The sequence below is a fragment of the Lineus longissimus genome, chromosome 16 (genome assembly GCF_910592395.1).
Source record: "Lineus longissimus chromosome 16, tnLinLong1.2, whole genome shotgun sequence".
Lineage (NCBI taxonomy): Eukaryota > Metazoa > Nemertea > Pilidiophora > Heteronemertea > Lineidae > Lineus > Lineus longissimus.
In genome coordinates, this window is record NC_088323.1 from 14,286,999 (window position 1) to 14,313,388 (window position 26,390).

The 26,390-nt window shown below is 40.9% G+C and overlaps 2 protein-coding genes across 2 annotated transcripts in view; one reads left to right on the forward strand and one right to left on the reverse strand.

The window, feature by feature from the left end:
- Positions 1-26,390, forward strand: part of LOC135500177 (ankyrin repeat domain-containing protein 29-like) — a 651,767-nt gene that overhangs the window by 301,972 nt on the left and 323,405 nt on the right. The window lies entirely within an intron of this gene.
- LOC135500391 (E3 ubiquitin-protein ligase TRIM39-like) lies at positions 13,942-21,646 on the reverse strand. Its single transcript, XM_064791835.1, has 3 exons — positions 21,584-21,646; positions 16,889-17,006; positions 13,942-16,407 (listed from the first exon to the last, which is right to left on the reverse strand). Exons 2-3 carry the CDS (start codon positions 16,994-16,996, stop codon positions 14,527-14,529), a joined length of 1,989 nt encoding a protein of 662 aa, XP_064647905.1. The 5' UTR covers positions 16,997-17,006; positions 21,584-21,646; the 3' UTR covers positions 13,942-14,526.

The window sequence follows — 26,390 nt, forward strand, 5'->3', positions numbered from 1 at the left end:
CTTCACCACATTTCGTGCATTCCTTTCTTAGCGTTTCACAGTAATCTATTTATTTCTTCTATTCTTTGCGAATTCACTTTCTTTGTTGAGGTGAAGCCCGTAAATGTTGTACCATCTCCTTCGTTTCCAATCTTTCTGGCATTTACTGGTTGTATACCTATTGATGAGTGAAATGAGTTGTTGTAGCCACTGACCAAGTCATCTAACAGGTCAATCCACTTGTCGGTCTCCTTAGCAGGCCATGATCTTTGATTCAATTCAGATGCCTTCTCTTAGCGGTGCAAACCAGTTTTAACTTGATTCAGGCAATTTTCCGTTGCTCGCTCATGCGTGAAAAGCTGGGTGTTTTGTACAGATATGCATTAAACCCCTACCTACTGATATCCGTCGTAAATATTTTCCAAAATTATAAAGTGCTATTTTAGGGGTAATTTATCAAACTGCATTTTTTTTTTCAACACCCTGAATAGGCTAAGAAAATGTATTTCCAGGTTACTCGATGATCACGTAAATTTACTGTAAACGCATACATCGGTGTACATACATCGGTACATTCGAGTTCATACATTCATGACAATACATGTGCTGATTTCTATCTGTATCCAGTGGTGTAAATAGATTTTGGCATGATACATGTATGCCTGACATGTGTCATTCCTGGAATGGTGGAATGGGTTCGTAAGGGGACTTTGTTCTATGCCAGACACCATTTCGTGCCCAGTTCAGTCATCAATGAAAGCGGAACCATACCGTTTTTTTCCAGTAAGCCAGTGAGGCGCGCGATATACAGAAACATGACACGTATTTCTACAGTGATATTGGCGGAGGTAACGGGGGCAATACAACTGGAAGTTCAGTATGTCAAATCATAAGATAGTAAAGCAGTAGGCTGATGAAGCAGATATGGGATGATGTACTGGAAGCCACGAATGTTTTGCAGTCATTTTATTTTTTGCAGATTTCGCAGTCTACAAAATTTGTGAAAATAAAACTTGCAAGAAAATATTTTCTGATTAATAAAACGAAAGAAAATTTTGTAATTCGCCGAAATAAGTTTGATTTTTTTCACGAAAAATATTTGCAAGTTGCAAACACAAATACATAGGCGCGAGAGTAGGTTAGTAAATTGAATCTATTCAAAGGTTATACGACTTCTGGCTCTTATCTAATTAACATATTGTAGAGTAAAAATATGGCCATGACAGCGGAAGCAAGGATATACATGTACATTATCCTCAACGCACATAATTAAACAATGTATATCATTTTTGAATGAGATAACTAGTTTTAACCTCTTGAAATCGCCTATACCGCAGACTCTCATCTATTTTTTATCTGTATTTCGATATTTGGTTATCGACAGTATGTCTTGTTTGTTTCAGGACGGCAGTACGGCGTTAATGAGCGCCTCCCAACACGGACACCTTGATGTCGTAAAAACTCTATTGAACGGCAGAGCAGCGATTGACAAAACCACCAAGGTAACATACCACGCACCTATACAAGTTCAAGTATTTAACAAAGAATACTTCTACGTTTATTCGAACTTTCGTAATTTTGATAAGGATGGCAGTCTTTTCCTCTTATGTGGCCGATTTGTCAAAAGTAAAAAAAATGTGTTTTTGACTTATTTGAGGGGCAGGAAGGTGAAATAGCCATAAACAAGGTCGGTCTAATGCGAACATGTCTTCCCACTTACTGACGTAATGACTAGGTTGACTGGAAGAATGCATGAGCTGGTTATGAAATTACATCCATGTCTATCATGTATGAGAATAATTCGAAACGCCACACCGCTTTGCCAAGCATTTATTAACATATCGTCGACTAAAAGCATGACCATGACGGCGGAGGCAATGATATATATTATCCTCAACGCACATGTGTGACGTGCAAAGAACTATACGGAACGGCTAAAAAATTCGCTTTTGGCCGTTGACAATCCTTCAGTGGAGTTGCAAAAACGTCGGTGTTTTTTTCGTATACTCTAAATATTAGAATGCTTGAATGGCCCATGGCTTCATATCACGTAGAAACTGGCGTCTGCATGACTTATTCTGAGATTGCCATTTCTTACAGAGTGGACGTTGGACCGCATTAGGACTGGCAGAGGCTAGCGGACACAAAGAAGTGGCCGCATTCTTAAAGAGGTCAGGAGCAAAACGATAAAAAGGGTGATCAAATATTGCCTTCCTAGTAACAGGTAAATAGGCAACGGCACAAAGCCAGGGCTGAAGAGTGACCACTTCATTTACCATCATCAGGACCCGGAGGACTGGATCAGGTGGTCACCATCAATTGACACAGCACAGTTGAGGAACATAAGCCGAAGTGAAAACACCCAGCAGCTCGGAGACTGTCAACGTTAAATCCAATCTGCGATAGCAGGTCATGCGATCTTTGAGATTTCGTGGGAAATCAAGTTGTAAACAAACGCACGTGCGTAGTTCAAATGTCAACAAATGTGCGTTGGTGATTGCGGACTTGGGTGTTCCCGGTTTTTTGAAAAGGGTTTCTTAAATATAGGACCTGGGGGGGGGGGGGGGAAGGAGCAGATTTTTCATTGGGAATTAACGCCAATCAAGAATAACATGGCGATACTTTGTAATTATAGATAAATACAACGAGCAGAGGCGATCGAAAACCAACTTCTATTTATGCATGGCCTATATAGCCTAGCTAGGACAGGCCAAAGTAGCTAAATCTCATTGCATTTGCACAGTGTAGTGGGCTTTTTGTATAGATAAATGCATGAATGTATGGATGTATTATGTATATCATACAGAAGTAACTGAGCAAGCACTGCGCACAACCTGTCAAATTCCCGCATGTAATTCCCGGGAAAATCCATATCCATGGTATTGGAGTGCAAATTGTGGACCACGTGTGTCTATTTACATCATGTGACCTGCTATCGCGGATTGGATATGAAATTGACCATCTGCGAAAATTTTCATCTGACCATCTGCGAAAATTTTCCTTTGGAAAATGTTCAATAATGTTCAAATTGACTTTGCGTCTTTTTTGCGGTAGAATTTTCTTCATAAGCGAAGCGCATACGACAAAGAAAATGACGACAAACATTTTCATCTTTGTCCGTCATGTGCAGATGACGAAAAATCTCCAGAACATATTTTTAACATGCAATATATTTTGTTCGGAACAATTTTTCTGTCTGTCCTGTAGTATGCGTGACGCGAAACATTTTGATAACCTTTCCTCATCGAAGCCAATTGTTGAAAGGCGCATTACACCTTTGGCCATCTCCCAGTCTCGCCATCGGTAGCGGCTGCTAAAAGTGATACATACACCGTGAACATTAGCGTACAGTCCTTCCAGAAAGTAAATGTCCACAGGTTTTTTCTAATATTACAGAGATAGAATAAGATAACTGAAAGCGGTTTTCAGCAGAGAATGTTATATCTAGTTGGTCATGTATCTGATGTATTTGGACCCAACTAATCCTGTCTCTTCATTATGTAACAGGCAATTTAAAATATGTCCAAAAAGTAACTTTTTTATTTTATTTTATTTTCGTTCTTTTTCACAATGTATGGGTGGACTTTATGACGCAACAAAGTTTTTTTTTGCTTTCATTACTAGAAAATTCCTGCTTAACTCTTTCATTATGAATATAAGTTTTAGCTCACTACAAGTGATTGTTTTTTTCCGACAGCTGGTGACCTTTGATAACGCCCCTCATTGTCAGCAATGCAGTCAGGCAGGGTCTTTATGACCAACTCAGCTCATACATGAAGGATTGGGGGGTCTTAATCAAAGGTTATGGAAGAGATTTTTAAAATAACATAAAAATCCTAAGCAAAAATGTGCACTTGTCATGACTATCGAACACACTATCGAATTGCAAGTGCCAAAAAATGATGTTTATAAAGCACAGTTAATGGGCTCATTTGATTTTTTGAAAAGGCACATGAAATAAACAAAAGTGATTTTTGAACTTTTTTGAAATGTTGGTTACATAATAAAGGGATGGAATTAGGTGCATCAAAATACAACATATATATATGACCAACTAAATATACCATACTCTGAAAACTGCATTCAAATATCGTATTTTATCTATGTGATTTTTTTTTTAAACGGTGGACATTTACTTTCTGGAAAGACTGTGCATTTGGTTTCTTCCTCTGAAAGAGGCAAATGAAACGCGTCCTCTCATTGGGAGATTGCCCTGCTGGTTTTGACAGTATTGCGTCATTGTGTTCTTTATTTGCGGGTGACCCTGAAAACATTCTGAAATATATGTTTTGTATTCGTGGTCATTTTTTCCGTCGTATGCGCGTAGCTTTAGAGATCTTGTATACACAAACGCATCATTCTGTAAAATTTCAAAAAATGACTAAAACCATGGACTTACCCCTCAAATTCAGGTCAGGAACTTTTTAATAACGGGGGAGGTGAACTTTGCAAAGAAATATCTGATCTCTAAAACATTTGCCAATGACTGACTACTCTCAGCTTTGTTTAGACATGTTGAAGGGAGACTATAAGCAGTCGCTAGGTAGGTCTGTTCAAAGTGGCAAATAGGGGCCCCTCCCATTTCGCCGTACATCGAAACTATTCGTGTTTGTAAGAGAATTATAAATCCTGAATGAACATTACGATTCCCCACACGGTGCGTCTGGTACGCCCGAATACCATCTTAGTGACCATCTCAAAATTAGCTGATGCCACAAAAGACAAACCTCGGTCAGCATCTCTCACCCTCCCCCCCCCCCTCCCCTTGAAAGTCTAAATGCCAAGAGAGATTGTCATCAGAAAAATACATTGTTGATGACAAAAGAATATGTAAATCGTCAACCCCCGCAGACTTACCGAGGTTCTTTTGTGACATCAGCTAATTTTGAGATGGTCCCTTAGCTTTTGCCTAAATCCCCACTTTAAAGTTCTGCACCCAGTTTTAGTTTGGCGCGAATTATCTGTTTCGGAGCTTATAAAAGTAGGGAGTTTTTGCAAATCCCTAGAAACGCTAACGTTAACGCCGATCTCATTGTTCGACCTCCTGATCGTCCTGATAATTGCATCAGATGATGGGATAGGCGTTCGCTTTGACGTTTCGGGGAAAACTCCCCAATACTTCATAAACAAAGCGTATCGCCTCCTCAGCGGAAAAGTTTCATAATTTAAATATGTGTATTTTCCTTTTTTCGCCTCGGTACATTATCGCTTGTGTTCTGTTGTGTCAGTTTAAGCTATCTTTGACTTTGTGGTTTCATCAAAATGGATAATTCAATTTTCATTTGCAAAAAAAACAACGTGCCACTGTAAATCGTAAGTATCTCCTATTCTAAAATATCTTTATTTTTTTCTTAAAATTGATAATGTGGTAGTACCATTTTGACACAGAGGCCTCGGCTGGACACAACCAAAACCTCTTGGGCTTGTATAAAGTGTGTCAAAAGCATATCGCGGTGGATTATGCCTAAGATAGATCAAGTTTGAGATTTTTTCATGAATGGGAGTTGATACTTCTGTGTCGATATTGGTTGTCTCATTAATCACTGCTCAGATGAAGCTGTCATTCTCTAAACACCTTGGCTGTCTACTCGGGTTTGACCTCACTCCATGTTCGCGGTGTTTGGTAAGACAACCAATAACTCTTGTTCGGTATCAATGCCTTAATCTATGCAACGTGGCCTTAATCTATGCAACGTGGCCTCACAACACGGTCAAGGAACTTTCCAGTCCGGCAACGATCCCCGTTTTGCAAGTTATTTCTGGGTCAGGGAAGACATAGCGAGTTACTGCCTCACCAGTATGAAAAAGAATTGAGTCTCCCTGGAGAATTTGTCCTAGCCTTTTTCACAGCCTTTTTCATGGCAAGAGAGACTGGAGTCCTTTTTGGAGTTCAGTGTAATGGGCTAACTGAATGACATCCAATGTAATGCCAAGCTAAAGTTCGTTAAGTTAGGTTAATGGCATACCTTGTGTTGAACAACCTGACCTGGGATATGACTTCTCTTTAGGCTGTGGGAAGGACATCGTCGTCAAATCTATAGTTCTAATGTGAAAACCAATATTGTATGTAAAACCATGTTTTGTTTTACCGTGATTGGTGATTATTGCGTAAGACACAGAGTTAAAGTACAGGCTTAGTGACAATGCTTGTTTGGAATAACCAGACCTGTGGTTTAACACCTCTTTCATGATGTGGGAGGGACAACATCGACATCACTATCATCAGAAAGTTCTAATGTAAACAAAATATTGTATGATGTTAATATGTTATCATGTCTGGTGATTTTAATGTGATTCGTAATGACTGCTACAGAGTTAATACTTAGATAACTTGTATTATCCAGGCCCAGGCCCAGCTCTCTTTAACTTTGTGAGAGGCACAGTACTGTTATAATGCACTTGTAGCATCAATATCAAAACTATAAGTAGTTCTAATGTAATGCAATTTTTGGCTCACCTGTGAGCCTTTACCACCATGCAGTGTCCGTCGTCGTCCGTTGTCGTCGTCGTTAGACATGGGTAGCGCGTTTTGTAACCGCTCAAGCTTTTGAACTCTAACTTGGTACACATGTACCCCTAGGTGACCGCTACTCAGAGACTGAATCGCGGCCTCATATGATATAGGGTTTCGCCACCAGGGGGCCAGAGGTCAAAAATGGAAAAATAGTGTTTTCTCCCTTATAACCTGTCCGAAAAATTTGAAAAAAATATGGTAGGTACTTCTACCAATGGGATATCACATATCCTCCGGCTTTTTTATTTGACCTACTTTTGAAGGTCACAGATGTCAAAGTTTGTCGGCAGCAACGCCGTTAGTCGGTGGTGGCACGTTTTGTAACCGCTGAAGATTTTGAACTCTAACTTGGTACACATGTACCCCTAGGTGACCGCTACTCAGAGACCGAATCGCGGCCTCATATAATACACGGTTTTGCCACCAGGGAGGCAGAGGTCAAAAATGGAAAAATTGTGTTTTCTCCCTTATTACCTGTCCGAAAAATTTGAAAAAATATGGTAGGTACTTCTACCAATGGGACATCACATATCCTCCGGGTTTTTGATTTGACCTACTTTTGCTGGTCACAGAGGTCAAAGTTTGTCGGCAGCAACGCCGTTAGTCGGTGGTGGCACGTTTCGTAATCACTTTAGCCAGAGATCTCAAACTTGGTACAAATGTACCCCTGGGTGACCCCTACTCAGAGACCGAAACTTGGCGTAATACAATTCACAGTTTGGCCAATAGGAGGCCAACACCACCTGCCTCCGATCATACCAGCCGACTGAAACATATGTTATTCTTGGTAACTTCAACATGAATTCAATAGAGGGAGGTGAAAATGTCAATGCCAAACTTGAAAAATTCTTTCTCCAGGAATATAACATGAAGCAAAGTCACTGAAGAAACAACTGATTACCACACCAAATTAGACCTTGCATTTACTAATGCACATCATGTGGACCATACAGGGGTCATTGACATTTGCTGGTCTGACCATGAAATGATATATACAGCTTTTCCAATGTCAGAATCATTGACCCCATAGCATTCCCTTTGACACAGGTGAGCACATGGTCCCTGGACCATTTCATCGGCTTATTCGTGATTATTGCTTCAGATATACAGAGTTAACGCTAACTTAAAATAGCTTGTTTTATCCAGCCCCAAGCACGTCACGGCCCTCTTTCATTTTGTGAGAGGTACATTTACTGTTGAATGCACCTGTCGCATCATTGTCAAAACTATGCATATAGTTCTAATCAATAACAGATTAATTCAAAAAAACCTCTAACTTGGATTTCCTCAATTTCTGAATGAAATTGCAACTTTTCAACCTCTACCTGGCAGTCGCAGTTTTTGGAGGATTGTAATGTTTAGGGCCTCAAAATGACGCTAATGCTTTCCTCTTACAGCCAAATAGGGCAATTTAAATATTGATTGAGAAAGTCAATCACCAGAAGACATTATATGCACATCTGTTTTTGGCCAAAACTGCCTGTCATCAGTGAGTGTGATGGTCATGAGGAGTAAAAGTGTCACAATATTCTAATAGAGCGTGCATAGATTGATTTGCATATATACCACAAAACCAACACACATAACTCCTCCCACCAACTGGCTGTGAGGTTTTGTCCCCACCTCACACCACCAAAATTGCTGGTAGGCCTAATTAGCTATGCAAGTGGCATAAAGCTTTGCAAACCATCGATGAGTGGAAAAGTCATGTAATATGAATAACATGTTATTTCACCAAGCTCTTACATCGCAGTTCTTGGCCATGCTGGCTATTAAATCACCATATTTTGGGATTATCTAATAAAATTCCTGGAAAGGCCACAGATTTGTCATAATGCTTTAACATATAAATTTGTAGGCCTATGCCCATGTCTGTGCATTGGCCTTCAGTGCAAAATAAGTCCAAAACTGGTTCTTTTCAAAACCTCACGACTGAGCCCACCAGAAGAAATTGAATAAGCTGCAAATAAAATCACCATTTACTCATAAACAATCTGCATGTAGGGGATTTTTTTTTGCAAAATGCCAGCTTGCCCTAGCAATGACCCTTATTCACGCATTGATAAGGTTTAGGGCAGAGAAAAGTCAAAAGGTTTGCTTATTCCTTCCACCAAAATCTTTTTTTTTCTCATGATCAGGAAGATTTGTCAACCTAAAAGACTGTTTCATATCTTCAATATTTGATACTGACCCTAGATATATCTTTAATATAAATAAGCAAGCAGCTTTCTTTATTTTATTTCATATTTTATAGGTTTCGGACTTGTAAAATTTTAGAAAAATTCACGCAGTATCTCTGCCTCTTGAAGCCCATCTTTCACAGAAGGTGCTTGTTGCTGACATTGATGATAACACAGTCACATTTTCTTTACAGAGGACACAGAGTGACTAGCCTTGATTTTTTAAGACATCAAAAATTGCTTTGTTGGTTCAATCATCCATAGTAGAGTTGTCCTCTAAAGATTCTAAAATCCCATGTCTGGGTATGTCATGATAATAAAGAAAGTTTTGTAATAGGTCTTGTCAACAGGACGTAAGCATAATGTCTGATCATGTCACTCCGGTAGAAATTGGCAGATGTCATTTTCAGTGCTGTTTAAGATTTTACAGAGATGTAGGCATACAAAATCAAAATAATCCACATTACAGAGGAAAATAATTAAATCGTGTAGGTAAAATATAAATTTTGGCCGAGTTTGTCTGCAGTTTGGCAAAATTAATATCCCAATTTTGTTGGCCACGGGCTGCGCAGTCATCCGACATGATAATTCTAACTGCTGCTCTAGTTGTTGGGGACATTCAGTTTGGGACATTTAGAGTGGATGAATTATATGCCCTTCTATCATATAATGACCAGGGCAATATGGCGTGTTATTTGGTGTAAATTCCCCCTCGTAAATCAGCCATGCGTGCGGGATAAGGGCACAATCTCGCAAAGAAGAACCCAAATCCTTTCGAACGTCATTCTATCATCCTTTCCAGCCATTGGGTTTGTTGTGGAATGGAACAGTTCAAGACCGATAGACTTTGGACAGTTCTAACAATACAGTAGAAGGGAATGTTCTGTCACTGTTCCAACCAACATCACATTCAAATGGTTACCTCGCCTGAAATGATTACGAGATGACAGATAGATCACGGTCATGATCAATAATAAAATGACACGCCTGCATCAAAGGGGTCTTATCCACCGAATACTACATGCACACACTAAAAAGTTTTCATATTTTACTTGTAACCTTGTTGTTGAACTTATCAAAGTAGATTCTATTTTCAAAAACTGTAAACTTTTATTGCTAATTTCCATATTACTACCCACCCACTGGATTGGCCCAAGCTCTACCATGGCAACACTCATTACTTATTCATGTGTGTGTGTACACTAGCGGCGCATAAGAGGATAAAAGAGCACAATAGGACCATTGTCTCAAAATTGGGCTCAGTTGTAAAAACAGCTGTACATACAATGCAACATTGTGATGAATTGTTTAACGGAAAGACTAAGAAGTAAATGCCATTGGGTAGTAGAGAGAAAATGCAGCGCAGTGGTACAAGAGTCGTCTGAATCGGTAGACTGGTGCCTGATCAACAGCTGCCGAAAGAAAGGCTATATTAAGTTGGAGGTATTTTTGAACTAATCTGTTTTTGTTCTTTATGTAATGGAATTTTTATGTTATTCCTGATTGCTTGCAGATATACAGAGTTAAGTTGAAACAATTTGAAACCAGACCCTCTTTCACCCGGTGAGAGGTACATTTATTGTTGAATGCACTCGTGGCATCATTATCAAAACTATATGTCTTGTAATTCTAATGTAAACGTAGAGATTGTACTGGCGCGAATCAAGGATTTTTCGTGGAGGCTTTATATCAAATGCAACCTCAGGCGAGCGCCGTCGGCGGCCTACCCAAGAAGATTTTGAACAATTAGAAGGCCATTAGATGCGATTTCCAACCATCTCAGCAACACTGTGCTGCCGGCCCACTGACAGAAAATGTTGGTATTTATCAATAAGAATGCTGTCGATTCGATTTCCCAGTATCCCTGCTTCTAAGGGCTCAAGTAGTGAACATCGACCCCCTAAGGTCCTCAGGATGAACAGGAATGCGCTCCCAAGGAAATTTCTTTCTTCAGATGGCCGTAATTAGGCGATTTTCAAGCATCTCAGCATCAAGCATGATTAAGCTGACGGTGGTGACCTTTTTGCCAAACAAAGTCCTTTCGTGAACTTTATGACAAAGCAATGGGGACCTTAGGCTCCTCACCCAGAAGAAAAATCCCTTTTGGGAAAGTTAAGCGTAAATGCGATTTCTTGGCATCTGATATAAAACTTAAATTCACAGGAACTTTTGCAAATACTTCTTCACCAAATGTTACATGTTTGTCAGGAGTCAACATGCATTTTGGGAGGGTGCGGGGCTGCTCACACGGGCCATGTTTAGTACCCGAAGTAAAGTGATATATAGAGACTGAGAAAAATTTGCAAAAAGGAAGCTTCCTTCTACCAAAGACGTTTCGTTTCCAAATGTCGGTACCAACTACTAAATCTTGTGAGAAGACGGCTCTAATAAGTACATGTAGTGTGATTTTCAAATTAGGACGTTTGGACTCGATGTCAAGAGGGAGGGAGTTTCACTTATTGTCTATAAAGGCAATAGGTTGTGGTACGGGTGTCTGCTGAAGAAACAACAGTCTATGCAATATTGGGTCCGAATAATTTTCTTTACTGCACAATGTCGAAAAATGGTTTGTTGGAAGTAGCGGGGGTCATGACACCAACCCCCCTCCCCTGGATCCGCGCCAGTTACAAGTATGCTTTTCTTATATCGTGCTTTATGATTTTTGTGTGCTATTTGTTTAGCGTAAAGTCAACCTCGCCTAACTCGCCTATGCTCAACTCGAAAACCAAGTCGACTGATACAAAAAGCCCGATTTGGCCAATATTTTCATTAAACTCGCCTATGCTCAACTCAAAACCACGTTGACGGGTACAGAAGGCCCGATTGTGCCAACATCATTTCCGTAAAAACTCACACCACTTGTGTCGATTTTTCTGACTCGTCAACGAGATGTTCATGGTACATTTGTAAAAATATCATGTGAATTATTTTCTCGAAGTCAAAGCTCTGTGAATTGACTTTGCACATGTGCAGCGTGGTCAATAACACAAGACACTAGGGGCGTTGTGCGCAGGTTGTCAATCGAAGTTGCATTCACTGCGCATATATGTGTTCGAATATTCAAAAGATATTCGTTACGGTGGATTTTGAGCAAGTTAAGGACAGCTCCTATGCTTGGTCAGATCATGTGTTGTACACCGAAACCGCGTGACATCGATTGACAGACAACACGAAGAAATTCGATTTGGTGTATGTCGAAACTCATCTAAGTCGAAGCTATCATCGGTGACCACAATCCGAGTGAGGCGAGGTTGACTGTATATATAACATTAGTTATTGTTATTCAAGACCGAAACAGAAATAAACCGTAATCTGATAGAATAGATTGTCGTTTGTGTTAACTTTATTCATTACAGTTAACAGACAGTTTATAATTTGAATTGCACTTTAAACTAAAAACTAATTCCAGTCTTTTCTTGCATTGCTTGGGGACGATATGGTGCTCCGATGCGGTCGTAATGATTTTAGTATAAAATGATTCTCAGTTTAATAGTGTGATCTTGAAAATAATTCCAGTTCAACTAAAATATGGCATCTGTGGCCGCATCTCAACGCCATGTCATATCGCTTTGCAAATTTGAGATAATCAAATTCTTCATTCCAGAAGTACTATACCCTTTCGTTTTCAATAGATTCCTCGATCCGTTGTTGAGTTAGAGGTCATCATAGATTGCATTTCTCACCAAATTTGACATGAAAGACCGAAGTTTCGCCAAAACTCAATACGACTCTCTCATCACCCAACGCATGGTAATGTCCTAGTCAATCCCTGGTTTAGGACCAGGGCTGATTCGAGCGAGTTCTGGAGTGGTACCTGAGATTGGGCGTGTTATCTGGGTCACTTGAGCGGATCGGTAAGGAAGGCCAGAAGGTTCAGCTCTGTGCTAGCCGATTCCTGGTTCAGAGGTCACCAGGATATCGCCCAGTGTCAGTCTTATGTTTGGTTTTAAGTGCTTCTCCTTAGATCATACCAGAATCACCTCGTTCCTAGAGCAATATGAGTGCATAAGTGAGGCAATCTAAACGTAAGAGGGACTACATGGGGACGGGACTGACGGACATGATCCCTGAACCCGAACAATGCAAACTGGATTATACATGCACTGTTTCCAAGCTTCGATCCGCTACGCTGTACTTTTAGTTGGGCGGGCCAGCGCCAGTCTAGGCTACACATACTGCCAAAGCGGTTCCAGTTTTCCTATCGGCGCGCTCCAGAGATACTGATAGTGAGTGTGATATAAAAAATATAGCCAAATTATGTAAACAACTGTAACAAGCACTCCTAGCTACATGTTGATGTAGCCAATTTCGAAAATGTGTTATTTATAATACTTACTTCACTAATTGGTTTAGTAGTTTTGTTTTAGAGCCTATTTTGTGAAGCACAGACAGGCTTCATTCGCGCATAGGAAAAATCGAACTGTACCGATAAATTGAACTTAGTAGGTGGATTAAATGTAAGGTAATAATACTGATATTAGATAATATCGACAAGGTTCCTAGTGGCTACTTGCAGCTGAGTAAAGGTTGTGTTAGCATGGCCCGGCCCGAGATGTTGTAACCTGCAACAAAAGCGTTGTGTTTTCTGCATTGAACCTGGCCAAGGGACTCTAATCTTGCTTCACAAAAACGTCTCTACAACAAAAAGTACTGAACAGAATCGGTCGATCTTGGTATCATTCCTCTTCTAGGAAGATTCCCCGTCCACTGGTATCAATAGTTTTAACCCCCTGGTAGTGGAAGTTTCCGTTGGCGTTTTTTCTGGCCCACCCTGTATAGGGTGAGCAAGTGCACATACTAATGCGGTCGAGTTAAGAACCCTCTTGATGGTAGATATTTCTCTGGCCTAGTGGAACTGACAAACTTGAATGTCAAATAAGATGATAAGGAGACTATTCATTCCTGTGAAAAGCATCGTCCAAAGTGGATACAATGTAGTGTTGGACGACTTCCGGTTGTGCCAAGTACTTGACTGAATAAACTTGTTCAATCTAACGTCTCAGCCTGATGGGCTTACGTCACATGTGCATGGGAAGGAGCATACAACTGACCCAGATATTCGAGGATGCATGAACGGGAGTCGTGAGGATAACCACAAATAACAAAAACAGGTAGGACTTACTTTCCAGGGATGGTATAAACAGACCTGGTGTAAATAGGAAGAGACAACTGCTGACCTTTTTTTTGTGATGACTTATATCTGAACTCAAACACAAAACGAGAGCTTCACTTTTGATAATCACTCCACCCCACACCCCCACAAAAAAACCCACCTCAATGGCTTTCTGACCACGCGTAACCCACAGTACATTGTGAGGTTGGTGATATCCTCACTAGAGGGCAGGTTAACGACCTAGGAGAACAACCATGCCCGCCATTGAAGGCATCTCGCTCTATCCGCGTATTTTTGTCCGGAACACTGCATTGGAGCTTTTCACAGCAATGTTCTTCGTGTATAGATGGCCTTCTCTGACAATTCTTAAAGTGGTACGCCTTTCGTTCACATATTTCAACTTTTGGTCCAACTGCAACTATTTTCTTTTTCTAACGCCATGTGACGCCGATAGTCAGTTATAATGCAAGCATATGTATGGATGCCCGTGCGTTATCTGTATGCAACTGTTCTGTGTATCAATTTTCCCGTTCGCTACATGTACATTTAACGTATGATTGTCATACGAGAATACAGCAAGGTAAACTGTATTGTTTCAAGCATCGCAAATCTTCCAAAAACGGCGATTTTACTAGCGCTGGCACCTCAATGGCGTGTGTCATTTTCATGGAAACAACCGCAAAATTATACAAACGTCCAATAGGCCTGTAAAGACCATTATCTTGTTAACACAATAGTGTCTACTTCAGCATATAGACGGCATAGTGATTTCCATCCGACAGAATCAAAGTGTTATTCTTCACGTCTAACCTTGTCCTTTTCTTGACCTTCTCGTTGATCAAGTAGGGTTCATAGGACCAGTCTGGTAGGCCGCCATTTCTTAGGATGCGAGCCACGAACACCTCCCGGCGCCTCCCGATCTTATGTCGATACGCCAAGTAGACATCGTCAGTGACTGTCGCAGCGATGTCGTCCAGCCCGTGCAGCCAGGTATGACCCGTGAAACTCGACTTCAACTCGAACCTCCTATTGTTGAAAGCATAGGCGGCGACACCGTTCTCACCCATGATATAGATGAACTGACCCCCGCAAGTGACTCTTGAAATGTCGCGAATCCCTTGCTTGTCGTTGCGGAGTGGGTGCGCGCGGTCTATTACACCTGCTGCGTTGACAGCGGAAATCCTCGGGCCGGCTTGGGCATCTTGGTCGAGGACCATGTACTGTCCTTGAATGTTCACTGACAGGGAGAGCGGGATGTCCATAGTGAAACCTTCAATCGAGCGCAGATAGCCTCTGCTGGCGTCGAACAAGCGGATACAACCTTGACCTTGGGTTTGCCCGTAGGTCAACGTGGCTAGCTTTCCGCAAGGGGTGTGGGCCATGTCAATTGCTGGGTGCACCTTGTCCTTCATCAGCTTGACGGAGCGCTGGCTGTGCCTGATCTCAATAGCGTCCGTCCTCCGCACAGAGCTCGATGGCGCTGCAATGGCAAAGCAGTCAATGCCGAGGTTGACAACGCTGGAGATCACGTGATCTTCCTTTGTTTTGAAATACCAGCTCATCCCTGGAACCGTTTCAGCAGAGGTGAAAGTGGTATTGGCCACAGTGCCCAGCTCAATTTTCTGCTCACTAGGAATGAACGATGGAAAAGGCTGTTTCAACCTCTCCCAGTGAGCTGTCTCCATTTCCGTCTCTAAGACGATTTCCAAGTCTTCCTTCGCGTCGACGAGCCTGTCGTAAAATATTGGGTGGGTAGTGGTCTCCGTGAGCAAGAGCTCGGACTTCCCGATGCAGTTCTTAATCGTCTTCTGAATCTCCGGGATCTCGAGTATGGTCGCCGACATTTCGGCAATATCAAACCCTCCTCTGATCTTCTGTTTCATGGCGTCTCGTTGCTTGGTAATCTCTGTTATCAGGTCTTCAGCTTTCTTTTCAATTCGCCGCAACATCGTCTGCTTCCAATCCAAGATGGCCTCCTTGGTTGCCATGACATCCTTCTGCGCGTGATCAAGATGGCGTATCTTCTGCTTCCCTTCGTCGATCTTCTTGCGGATATCTGTGACTTCGGTCCGAACGAGTTCGCCGATCTTCTCCGTGTCGTGCTCCACGTGATCTAACATCACGCACACATGGCAGACAGGCTGCCCGCACGTCCGACAGTAGCTTTTCAAGCGCTCGTGATGGGCCAGACAGATCCCACTATCCTGGATCACCTCAGTGATAGCATGAAGACTTGACAAAACATGTCCAGCGGATTCGAACTTCCTATTATGGACGTTGCTACAGTTCTCGCAGAGGAACAGATCATCGCAGTCCTCGCACCGGTTCTCAGCAGTCGAGCTCACGCCGCGGTGATGACACACGCGACAGTCCGTTGATTCGAATGAGCTGTCCCCAAAAGATTTATCACTCTCTGTCGTACTCTCCGGAACTCCCGAGTCCGCTGCCTCATCATCTGAGTCGGATCCGGTCACATCGACTAGGCCTTCGATGCCCTGGGCTGGCAAGGGACATTCGATCTTACATGTGGGACAGGCAAAGACGCCGGGGCCTCCTGGATGGTCCTCTAAGTGAGTGGAGACGCAGAAGAGGCAGAACGCGTGTTTGCAGGCTCCGACAACCTGAAACAAAACATGGAATATTAAAATGGGAAGACATGTTTTCAAAAGACAATCTTGTTTTGGGCTACAATTCACCTCAGTCAAAAAACATTTTTGATATTTGAAAAAAACACTTGAGAAGTAATTGAAACCAAACATTTGCGATGCCATCCAGGAAAACATGAGTTTGTCAATCATCGTTTTTTATATGCTACTGGGAACTGCTATATTTCACTGTCAGAAGTTAGAAACAAAGGACAAAATGTACGTAACTCTGGAAAAATAGGCAGGTTTCGCAGCCCCCACGAACCCCTTATCATTGAATCTTTGATGGCCAATCATAGAGTCTATGATGGGATCCGTGCGCAAAACGTGGTTGTGATCATCATGATAATTCCGTCCATGGGCCAATCAATAGTTCTATATTGAACACTTTTGCCTGTGTTGCAGACAAAGTCACAACCAGAATGCAGAGACAATATCCCTAGCCCTATCAGTTTACCTTAAGGTTCATGGTTTCGTCGTAGCAGTTGGTGCATATCAGGCCTTTGTGGGCTAGGCCTGGCTCGTGGTGGCTACTGGTCGTACTCATGCTGTCGCTGGTCGACATTGCGTCGTATCTGGAAGGAAAAGATTCATATGACATCTTAATGGACCAATGGCATTATCATCGGTATTACCAAGCTGTCGGCTGTCCGGTCCAACTCTAGAGTAACAGTTCCGAACACCTAATTCCTCATAAAATAGAAAACTTCAAAACCTGACTTAATTATCACGCTATTCCGATGGCAATCTCTTCCGGAACCTCGCTGCAGCTATCATATTTGCGCATGTCGATGCATTGACGACGATGTGCTGGTAGGCGAGAACCATCACCGTGGAGTCACTGTGAAGGTTACACACCAGTAATTCAGTGTGTAAGGCTAGGCTGTATACGATGAAAATGATTTGAATTTCTGAAACATGGTCTCAGTCACCAGTATGGATATGTTTTCCATTAGAGATACCAATTTTTTATGAATTGTGAATTTATTCTCTATAAAATGAAACTAATGATGCAGTTTCATGTCAGGGCCTGGTTGTTCAAAACAAATCTTGTTACTAACGCTGGCGTTAACTCAACCTGGCGTTATCTTCTTTGGTTTAGCCCTTAGACTTAACGCCAAGTTAAGATAATGCCAGTGTTAGTGCCAACACTGGGCCATTCCTTTTACACCGGTACTAAAGTTACTCTAGACTCACTGATCTAACACCGGTGTAGAAGGAATGGACGTCCTAGGAATGCAGGACCCCATACAATTGCTGTGTATTGTCAACGGATGTGGTTAATGGTTTGGTTAGGGTTAGCTACATAATCTTCAACAAAGGAACTCAGGAACTCAGAGACTCTATTCACTTTAACAAAAGGACCGGACTTAGATTCCGGGGACTTGCATTTCTTTTACACCGGGCGTACATGTACATCATGAAAGACAGCACTCAGATTTGTTCCTTCTGCAAACAATGCAATGTTCCCAAAGCTAAAGGTTTGCTAACTTTGCTCGGTTTAAATTGGCGAAAAACTGGCAATCGAGATTGCTGCCGAAATCTAACGGTTAATGCATTACAGTTGACGTTTTCACGCTTATTGCTCGCGTTTGACAGTGCAATCGCAAAAATGAAAGACTCGCAAAAAATTTCGCTGGAAAATCCAGTATGGGTAATTTGCAAAGTTCGCCTGGAACAGATTTTTTTTCCCACAGGCCTGTTGATAATTTGAAATTCCATCTCCCAATTACGCAGGCAAATACTTATTCAGTTCTATTCGACAGAACGAGACTCATCACCAAAAAAATGTTTACACAACTGATTCTATCTGGTCATTAACATTTTAAAACACACTTATCATTCATAACTGTAATCATCCATTGTCCCATAAACGAGAGGAATTTTAAAATCCAGTCGCCTGATTTTATGATAACAAAATTGGAGTGAGAAGTCGAAATTCGTCATGAGCATTTCCGTATAAATCATCAGATTTGACGCGTGGGCAACGCGAACAATAGAGACTGCACTAAATAATTACAGTTTGTACGTCATTAGGTCGAATACCATTTGTAAACCACTTAATTTCAGATAGTCACTTATGGATGATGATAATAGACAAAGGAGATGAGCATTTCCAATTGTTTGATAGGCCTATTTTCTGATGATTACATTCTGAACTTCACATGTCGGCCATCTTTTTATTTCTTGTTCATGTCCTTGATGGCCGCTCATCACAAAAACAACTAAGATCGTCGCCATCGTTTTATACAGTTCATTACGGCGATGTTTCAATGAGACGAGACTGAATGACTGGATTTAAAGGTCAAGATGTCTGCATGGTGTCTAAAATAAATTCTCCTCTAACCAATGCTGATACCGGGCCAGTCAGATCTAAAATAAAGTGTTCATCATCATTAACATCGTCGTAGGCTCGAGGTCGTAAAGCACATGCACAGATACACAAATATGTGCCTAATTACGTATCACGTACGCCTCAATAATTAATAGTCCTAAAATGTCATTGAAATGATTTTTTATCATTACATAGACATGGCGCAATAAAATTTATGGAGCTTCGCCATTTTTACATCCTTGTATAACAAGTGCATATTAATACACTCCGCCTCTCGATATTTCATATTTTGTATAAATATAACGATGGCGTGAAAAGCTCATAATCTCAGGATACAAGCGTTTGTAATTGAACCGGCTACCTTTTAAATGAGTTGGCGTTTTTTGGGGGTTTTTTGGGTTTTTTATTTTTATTTTTTTTATTTTCTTCTGTTCCATTTATATAGTAAAGGATTTTTTCAGTTTTAGAAAAATATCTTTCAAAGTTAAAAGAATATTTGTAAGAGTGTAGAGTGCAGAGAAAATGTTAGCTTTCATGTTTTCACATTACTTTTAAGCACACTTTAAGCACAGTTCTTAGTAAAAGCAACTAATTTGGTGGTTCCTATTCCATCGACTGTAAAATTAGTTTTAAAAAAAGGAGTGAAACCAACTATAACTTAGTTGTTCCAGATAAAGGAATAGTGATGTAGATGATGACCATGAAATTGGTTAAATTACTATTTTGAAACTGCAGCTAAAACAACTAATTTCTAATTTCAGTCTGTGCAATAGAAACCACAAGACTAGCAAAAGAATACGATGAAAGAAGTATTTTAACTAATCAGTTTTAAATGGTAATGACTTTTCCTGCATAAATGACGCATCCTAGGAAAAGTGTCGAAGGCCGCAACGGTCAAGTAAGGAAGAGATTCATTTTAAGTCCTTAAGAAAGCGACATTATATTTTTTTATCGAACAATATAGCAACCACAAACTCTAAATTGGGTAAACACCAAATTAACTACAACTTCTGCCGAACAAAAATATTATTTGGTGGTTTTAGTGACACTGGAGTAAACGACGAAAAAGAAATAGACGGAACAAAAACAAAGCCTATTCGTCTTTTTTGAATCCTATTTGTGTCAAAAACAAAAACGACTAGTTATTTCTGTCCACACCATTTTATCAAGCAAACAATGGTTTTGCCAATGTTGTGACCATTTCATCATACTTAATCCACAAATACTATCATCATTATGTTAAGACAATGGCAGGCGATATTTCAACACAGAGGCGAGAGTGAAAACAAACCGTGTAATAGAAAGGGAATCCCCGATTAATATATACCGTTTTCTGCTTGAATATTCTGAATTGTTCAGACAACGATAGGTGATATTTCACAACACTTGCGAGAATATATCAACATCCCGTGCAATAAAAAGAGAAACCCCCAAATCAAATAAACATATCTAATTCGTATTTTGTTATTTCAGACGATGACTGACTATAATATTCCAATACCGTGGCGAGAATGTAAACAAACCGTATAATAGAAAGGGAAACCCCGATTAATATATATTGCTTTCCTTTTGTAGACAATGGTGGTGGAAATTTCACATGCGAGAATATCAACAAATAAACCGTGTCATAAAAAGGGAAACCCCAAACAGGCCTATGATAAACGTCTTTAATTCGTGTTTTGTAATTGTTAACAAACCGTTTTATAGAAAAGATACCCCGCTTAAAGACACTTTTTCCCTCCATGTATTTTTTTAAATTTTCAGATAATGGCAGACGATATTTCTCTACAAATGTGAAAATGTAAACAAACCGTGTACCAGAAGGGGAAACCCCTCTTTTTTTAGGACGATGCATTGATGGGTGATATTTTGTTACAAATGCAAAAAGGTCAACAAATCATGCCCCTACAAAGGAAAAAAAAGTTAAATCATTTGATGAATGGTGATAACACAATATCCTTTAAAGAACCATTTGAGAACAGAGCAACTGTAATTTTGAATCCGTTTCAATGTCAGCGGTTATTTTGAATATTGAATATTAATAGGTTGGACGTAGGACAATCAAGTCCTATCGGTTAGACCAAGCATAAAGTAAAGACTTGCTGATTAGACGCAAGTACATTGCCCGTACCGGTGTCGGCCTATTGACCCCTTTGATGGTTGTTTCGTGGGGGACGATGTTATCAACATTTATCCTGATGACCCTCTGATAAGACAGTAGAACAATGGGATTTTAGGCCTAGGTGCGAGCGGGCTTTGTTTGAAGACATTAGACCGATATTGGACTGTGCCTGAATTCGTATGAGATACCTATGAGATAAGGGACAAAGAACCTAATGTTTATTTTCAAGCATTGACTATTTTATTTGGAGAGGTATTCGAAAGACAATTGCTGTGTTAAGTCAACAGATATAAAGAAGTAATAAATGTATTTTATGAAAGAATAATTATTGATTTGCAATCATGGCAATTGTTTTTAAGATTTTGTTAATTGCTAAAACGGGTCGAGATATCAACTTTTCGCCAGTTACTGGCAAGACTGTGTCGAAAAATATCTTAATTTCATATCCAAAACCACGCGCGTAAATTGATGCGTGGCTGTCAGTTACTGTCAAGTATAATGCTAAATGGCTTAAAATTCAATGTTGGTCGTGTCTCGCAACCTTTCCGACAATCCCGTCCTTTGAACATTTGCAACTGTAAGATCTAAATGTCCGATGATTTTCCGATGTTTTCTGATATTTTACAATTTTTTTGTGTGCACTATCACTACCGGTAAATTGGGCAGAGAATAACAAAAATCGATAAATGACTTACCGCGTTTCAAATGACGAATAAAAAATTCTATTTACGCCAGATTTGAATAGATGTTGACCATCATCCGATTGTGAGCAAGAATGGCAATAATTAGCAATCAAGTGATTTATATAGGCCTGATTAGGCCTAATTATAGCAGTGAATCTGCCCGGTTTGCGAAATAGTAGGTCACGTGCCTCGGGAGTTACATCGGAACTGACGAGGAATTCCGTGACCTGCTTTGTTCGCAAAAAAATTGAAAATTGAACTTGAATTAGAAAATCTCCAATTGTGTAAATATGTACTTGATATAAATTTCAACAAATCCGTTGTGTAGACTGATATACAAATATATGTACGCATGCCAGTTTCAAAAACAAATTATTGCATACTATAAACTGGAGTACGGCAATGTTTATTTCTATATATCATGAAAACAGTAAGAAAGAAAAAAATACACGAACGGCGTCGGCCTTACATGGGTACGGTAATCACCACCGACATCATTTTAAAAATATTAAGAAGGAAAATATTGAAATAAATGAAACTTATGATTTGAATTTGTAATTTATGAAATTTGTTTGAAAGTCCAATCCTTTGAACATTTTCTAATGCATACCAGAGCTGCCCTATAAACTCAAACTGTATAGTACCTTCTATCAAATATAGATTTTAATCCATTCTTGTTACTATTAGTGAGCGTCAGGTATTATCTTCCTCTATTCCTTCTTTAAACCGGGCAATGATCATATTTCGTTCCATCATATTCCGTAAATTTCGTTTATAGATCGTGTATTGGGCTAGGCCTGAATTATTTTAACGGCGAGGCAAGGGACAAAATAACTTTATGATTATGACTACCATGGAAAAAAAGAAGTGATACAAGCCTCTCAGGATGGTATCTGTTTGTGACAATGTCATGACGTCATCAACATCGAAACAAAACAATGGCTGTTGTAAATTCGCTGTATAAACATGACGTAATGGATTTTTTGGCCGAATTTCTTTTGGTTTCGTTCCCAGTTTGTTGCGAAATCTGTTCTGCCATACGTTTACATCGCAACAGGAAATATCCAGATGACAATTTATTATTTATATTACAAAATATCATTCAAAGCCTCGACCACAATATCTGGGCAAAATATGACGAAACTAAGGTTTTATGGATTGTTTCATTCTCGTCCCAGGTCCTCCTCTTCTAGGGTATTTCAGACTGGACCATCCATATCTAGATCAAACCGGATCAATTTAGATTCGACGGTAGCGTAAAAGTAACGTGCGCCAGTGTGATCTGGTCATGTCTGGTCCGATTCAATGAGGCCTAAGCCCGCAGCACACTAGCCGCCAACTTTGGCGACAAGAAGCGTTCAGTTGACGCCTCTCGACGCCGAAGTTGGCGGCCATTGGATCCCGGTCAGAGCACATCTGCCCAGAATTGGCGTCCAGTAGCGTCTTTTCCGCCACTTTAGGCTGCCATTTTGAAATCATGTGACATCAAGACGCAAGCTGATTGGCCACAGCCTCGCCGCCGACGCCAAGTCTGGCGGCCATCCGTAGCACACCTGCCTTCTTCTTGCGTTCAAACGCGGCGACACGCGTCAAAAGTCAAACATGTTAGATATTTGGCGTTTAGTTGCGGCAAGTGGCGTCAAGTCGCGTTCGCCGACGCCGTTCGTAGCAGACTAGGGATTTTTCAGGCGTTCAGGACTCTTGCAACAAAAAACGCCTCTGAACGCCGAAGTTGGCGGCTTAGTGTGCTGCGGGCTTTCGGCTGACGCCTCTCGACACCAAAGTTGGAGGCCAGTGGATCCCGGTCAGAGCACACCTGCCCAGAATTGGCGTCCAGTAGCGTCTTTTCCACCACTTTAACCCATCCTGGGCCATGCAGCGCGAAATCATGTGACATCAAGACGCAAGCTGATTGGCCATAGCCTCGCCGCCGACGCCAAGTCAGGCGACAATCCGTAGCACACCTAGCTTCTTTTTGCGTTCAAACGCGGCGACAAGCGTCAAAAATCAAACATGTTAGATATTTTGCGTTTAGTTGCGGCAAGTGGCGTCAAGTCGCGTTCGCCGACGCCGTTCGTAACAGACAAGGGATTTTTCAGGCGTTCAGGACTCTTGCGGCAAAAAACGCCTGTGAACGCCGATGTTGGCTGCTAGTGTGCTGCAGGCTTAGAGAGTGGGCCCTCCCAACTTTTGTTACACTGTTTTTCTTCATGTAAACACGGTACACATTTCTGAGACCACGACGTTCTTGACGTCGTGAGCACTGCGATATGGTCTTGTCTATCCTTGATTGTTTTAGTCCCGCGTTAACAGCCCCAGTATACATGGTTGAATGAGGCCCCGGTTTTGCCATCGAAGACTTCACTCGCGTGCTCGATTACTCTTGCGGCTCTTCTTGTGGTAACTGGAGGTTGGTTGTGTCACCAAAATCGCGAGGGTGGAGCTAAAATATAGACCAACATTGAGGCGGAACCGAGGTTTTGCTTGATATGTACTGATATGTACATGTACATGTTTCTTATAATAGAGACATAATGTATAAGACTACATGAATACAGGTATATTACGCTGAAGATTTAGTTAAAAAATGACGTAGAAACCATCAAATTCGTTGGGGTCTGGAAACGTTTTATATTCCCTGCACTATGAATCAAATGACTTTCTATAGGACTTATTCAGCCATGCAGATTCGAGTCGAGTCGGTGTTAGCAACGGAATGTGGGTGATAACTCTGTCTGATTTTAGATTTTTCCGTTTACCATTTTATGTTATTTGATCTGTAGAGTGGAAGGTGACTGGGCAGCCGACAGTCATGTAATAATGCCCTAATTAATGCCATTGATCCTTCGAACAAAAACGTCGATCGTGTCGTATACAGAATTGCCCTGTTCATTTTTATCTCGACTTAAATGCAAAATATTCCTACGTTCATCAATCATAACCTTTTTAAATTTAAGGTCATCAAGAAAGCCCTGACTTGACCTATCTATCCGTATATATATTTCTTGCGACGCTAATTGGTTGATATTCGTAAGAAATGAACTGTTTACAAAGCAACTTGCGTCAATGTCAACACTAAAAAGATGAACCGCGTCGCCTTGACGACTAGCGGCGAATATCATCAGAGAGTCGAAACACTCTTCATGAAGTCGCCCTACTCTTGACACGGAAAACGTTTGCCTTTTGTTTAAATCTTGCGATATGTTGCGGAAGACTACCAACTTCCGGTAAAGAGGATTGACTTGGTAGACTAAATATGCGTCGGTCCTATAGAGCGGGAAGCAGCAGCCATGTTTCACGAAACGGACGAGACGCAGGAACGACACAGAGGTAGTGCGGTTCTCTATAAATTCATAGACGGAGTTATCACCTGTTGGCCTATTCTTCTTAACAGCATTGTAAAGAGTTACATAAAACACATTTCCATAACCCGCGCAAGATATTACAAATATGAATTCATTAATGACATAAATGTCCAAGGAGGGAATTTGACATTTATATTTGCGCGGAGGAATTAGACGTCTCACCAACTTCCCTGTTGATATATCGCGGAGCGTTATCTCAGCAATAGCTTTCCTTTGACCGATCTCTTTATCCATTTTGTCATAAGGTATGTAGAAAATAGGTCTATGTCGCGATGGATGAATGATTGATCCCTGTTTAAGTAGTAAGTGCTGTTATGATACACCCGTGCATGTTGGTTATAACCGCTAACATTGAACTTGTAGAAAAGTAGCCTATGCCAGGGTATTTGTTGTTCTATGTACAATACCATAATCAGTGGACGCGTTGGGTGAAATGAAAGCAACACATCATTTTTGTTCATCAATATTATTGGTGGTGAGAAAGGCACCTTTCGATACAGGTGATGATAATGTTTCTGGTTGATCTATATTTATCGCCGATTGAACAGTATATGTTTACAAACCATCAGGCCGGGGCATCCACTGATACCAGGGGCAGGCGCATTCTCCTCCAATCCCCTTTAACAGGTGTAGAAGTTTATAATGTCCCAGGATAGAATGTCTCGGGAACAAAGGATTATACATGTATCATGCACTTTACTCTCTGAACTATTGATGGTAATGGCCTACCATAGACTTCAGAATATAATAGGGCCGGACACTTTTCCCAGGGGACATTTTCTAGTTCTACACCGGCAAGGGCAAATCAGCGTAATGTGTGGTTTCTATGCCGCATCTAACTTCATTGATTTAGAGTATCACCTTCTTATAAATTTCAACCGACATGATACTTTGCCTGGAATGCTTAAGATGCACAAATAATCTCCCAATCGAATTGAATCGGTAATGAGCTCGTGTCACATCTTTTCGACTGTGGTGAAATAGAACAACCCGTTCCCGGATTTGAATTTTACCAAAACCTTTCCGGACGAGGCCATCTCTTGGGGTGTAGATGTTTTGAAACGCGACCGCAAATGGTCCAGGTAGGGCGATCATGAATACTGTATCGGACAAAGAACAGTATAAAATCAAGACGGATTGTTTTCTGGGGAAGCGTTTTATATTTTTAATCAAATGTATCACAGGTTCGTATTGGTTTTCCTGTCTGAAAGCAATGAGATGACGGGTAGTGGCACTCAACGTATACACATCCCTGCTTATGACATATATAACGTAGGGATATCCCTTCAGAGGAACAAAAGTGGCATTTCTAAGAATTACATCAAAAGCCCCACTTCTATTTTCATATTCGATTGGGTCATAAATGGTTACTAACTGACGTCCTCGGATTTGGCAAAGGATTAGAATCTTGCCTTGATATCCATAAAACAGATTTAACCCTTTAACCCTGTAAC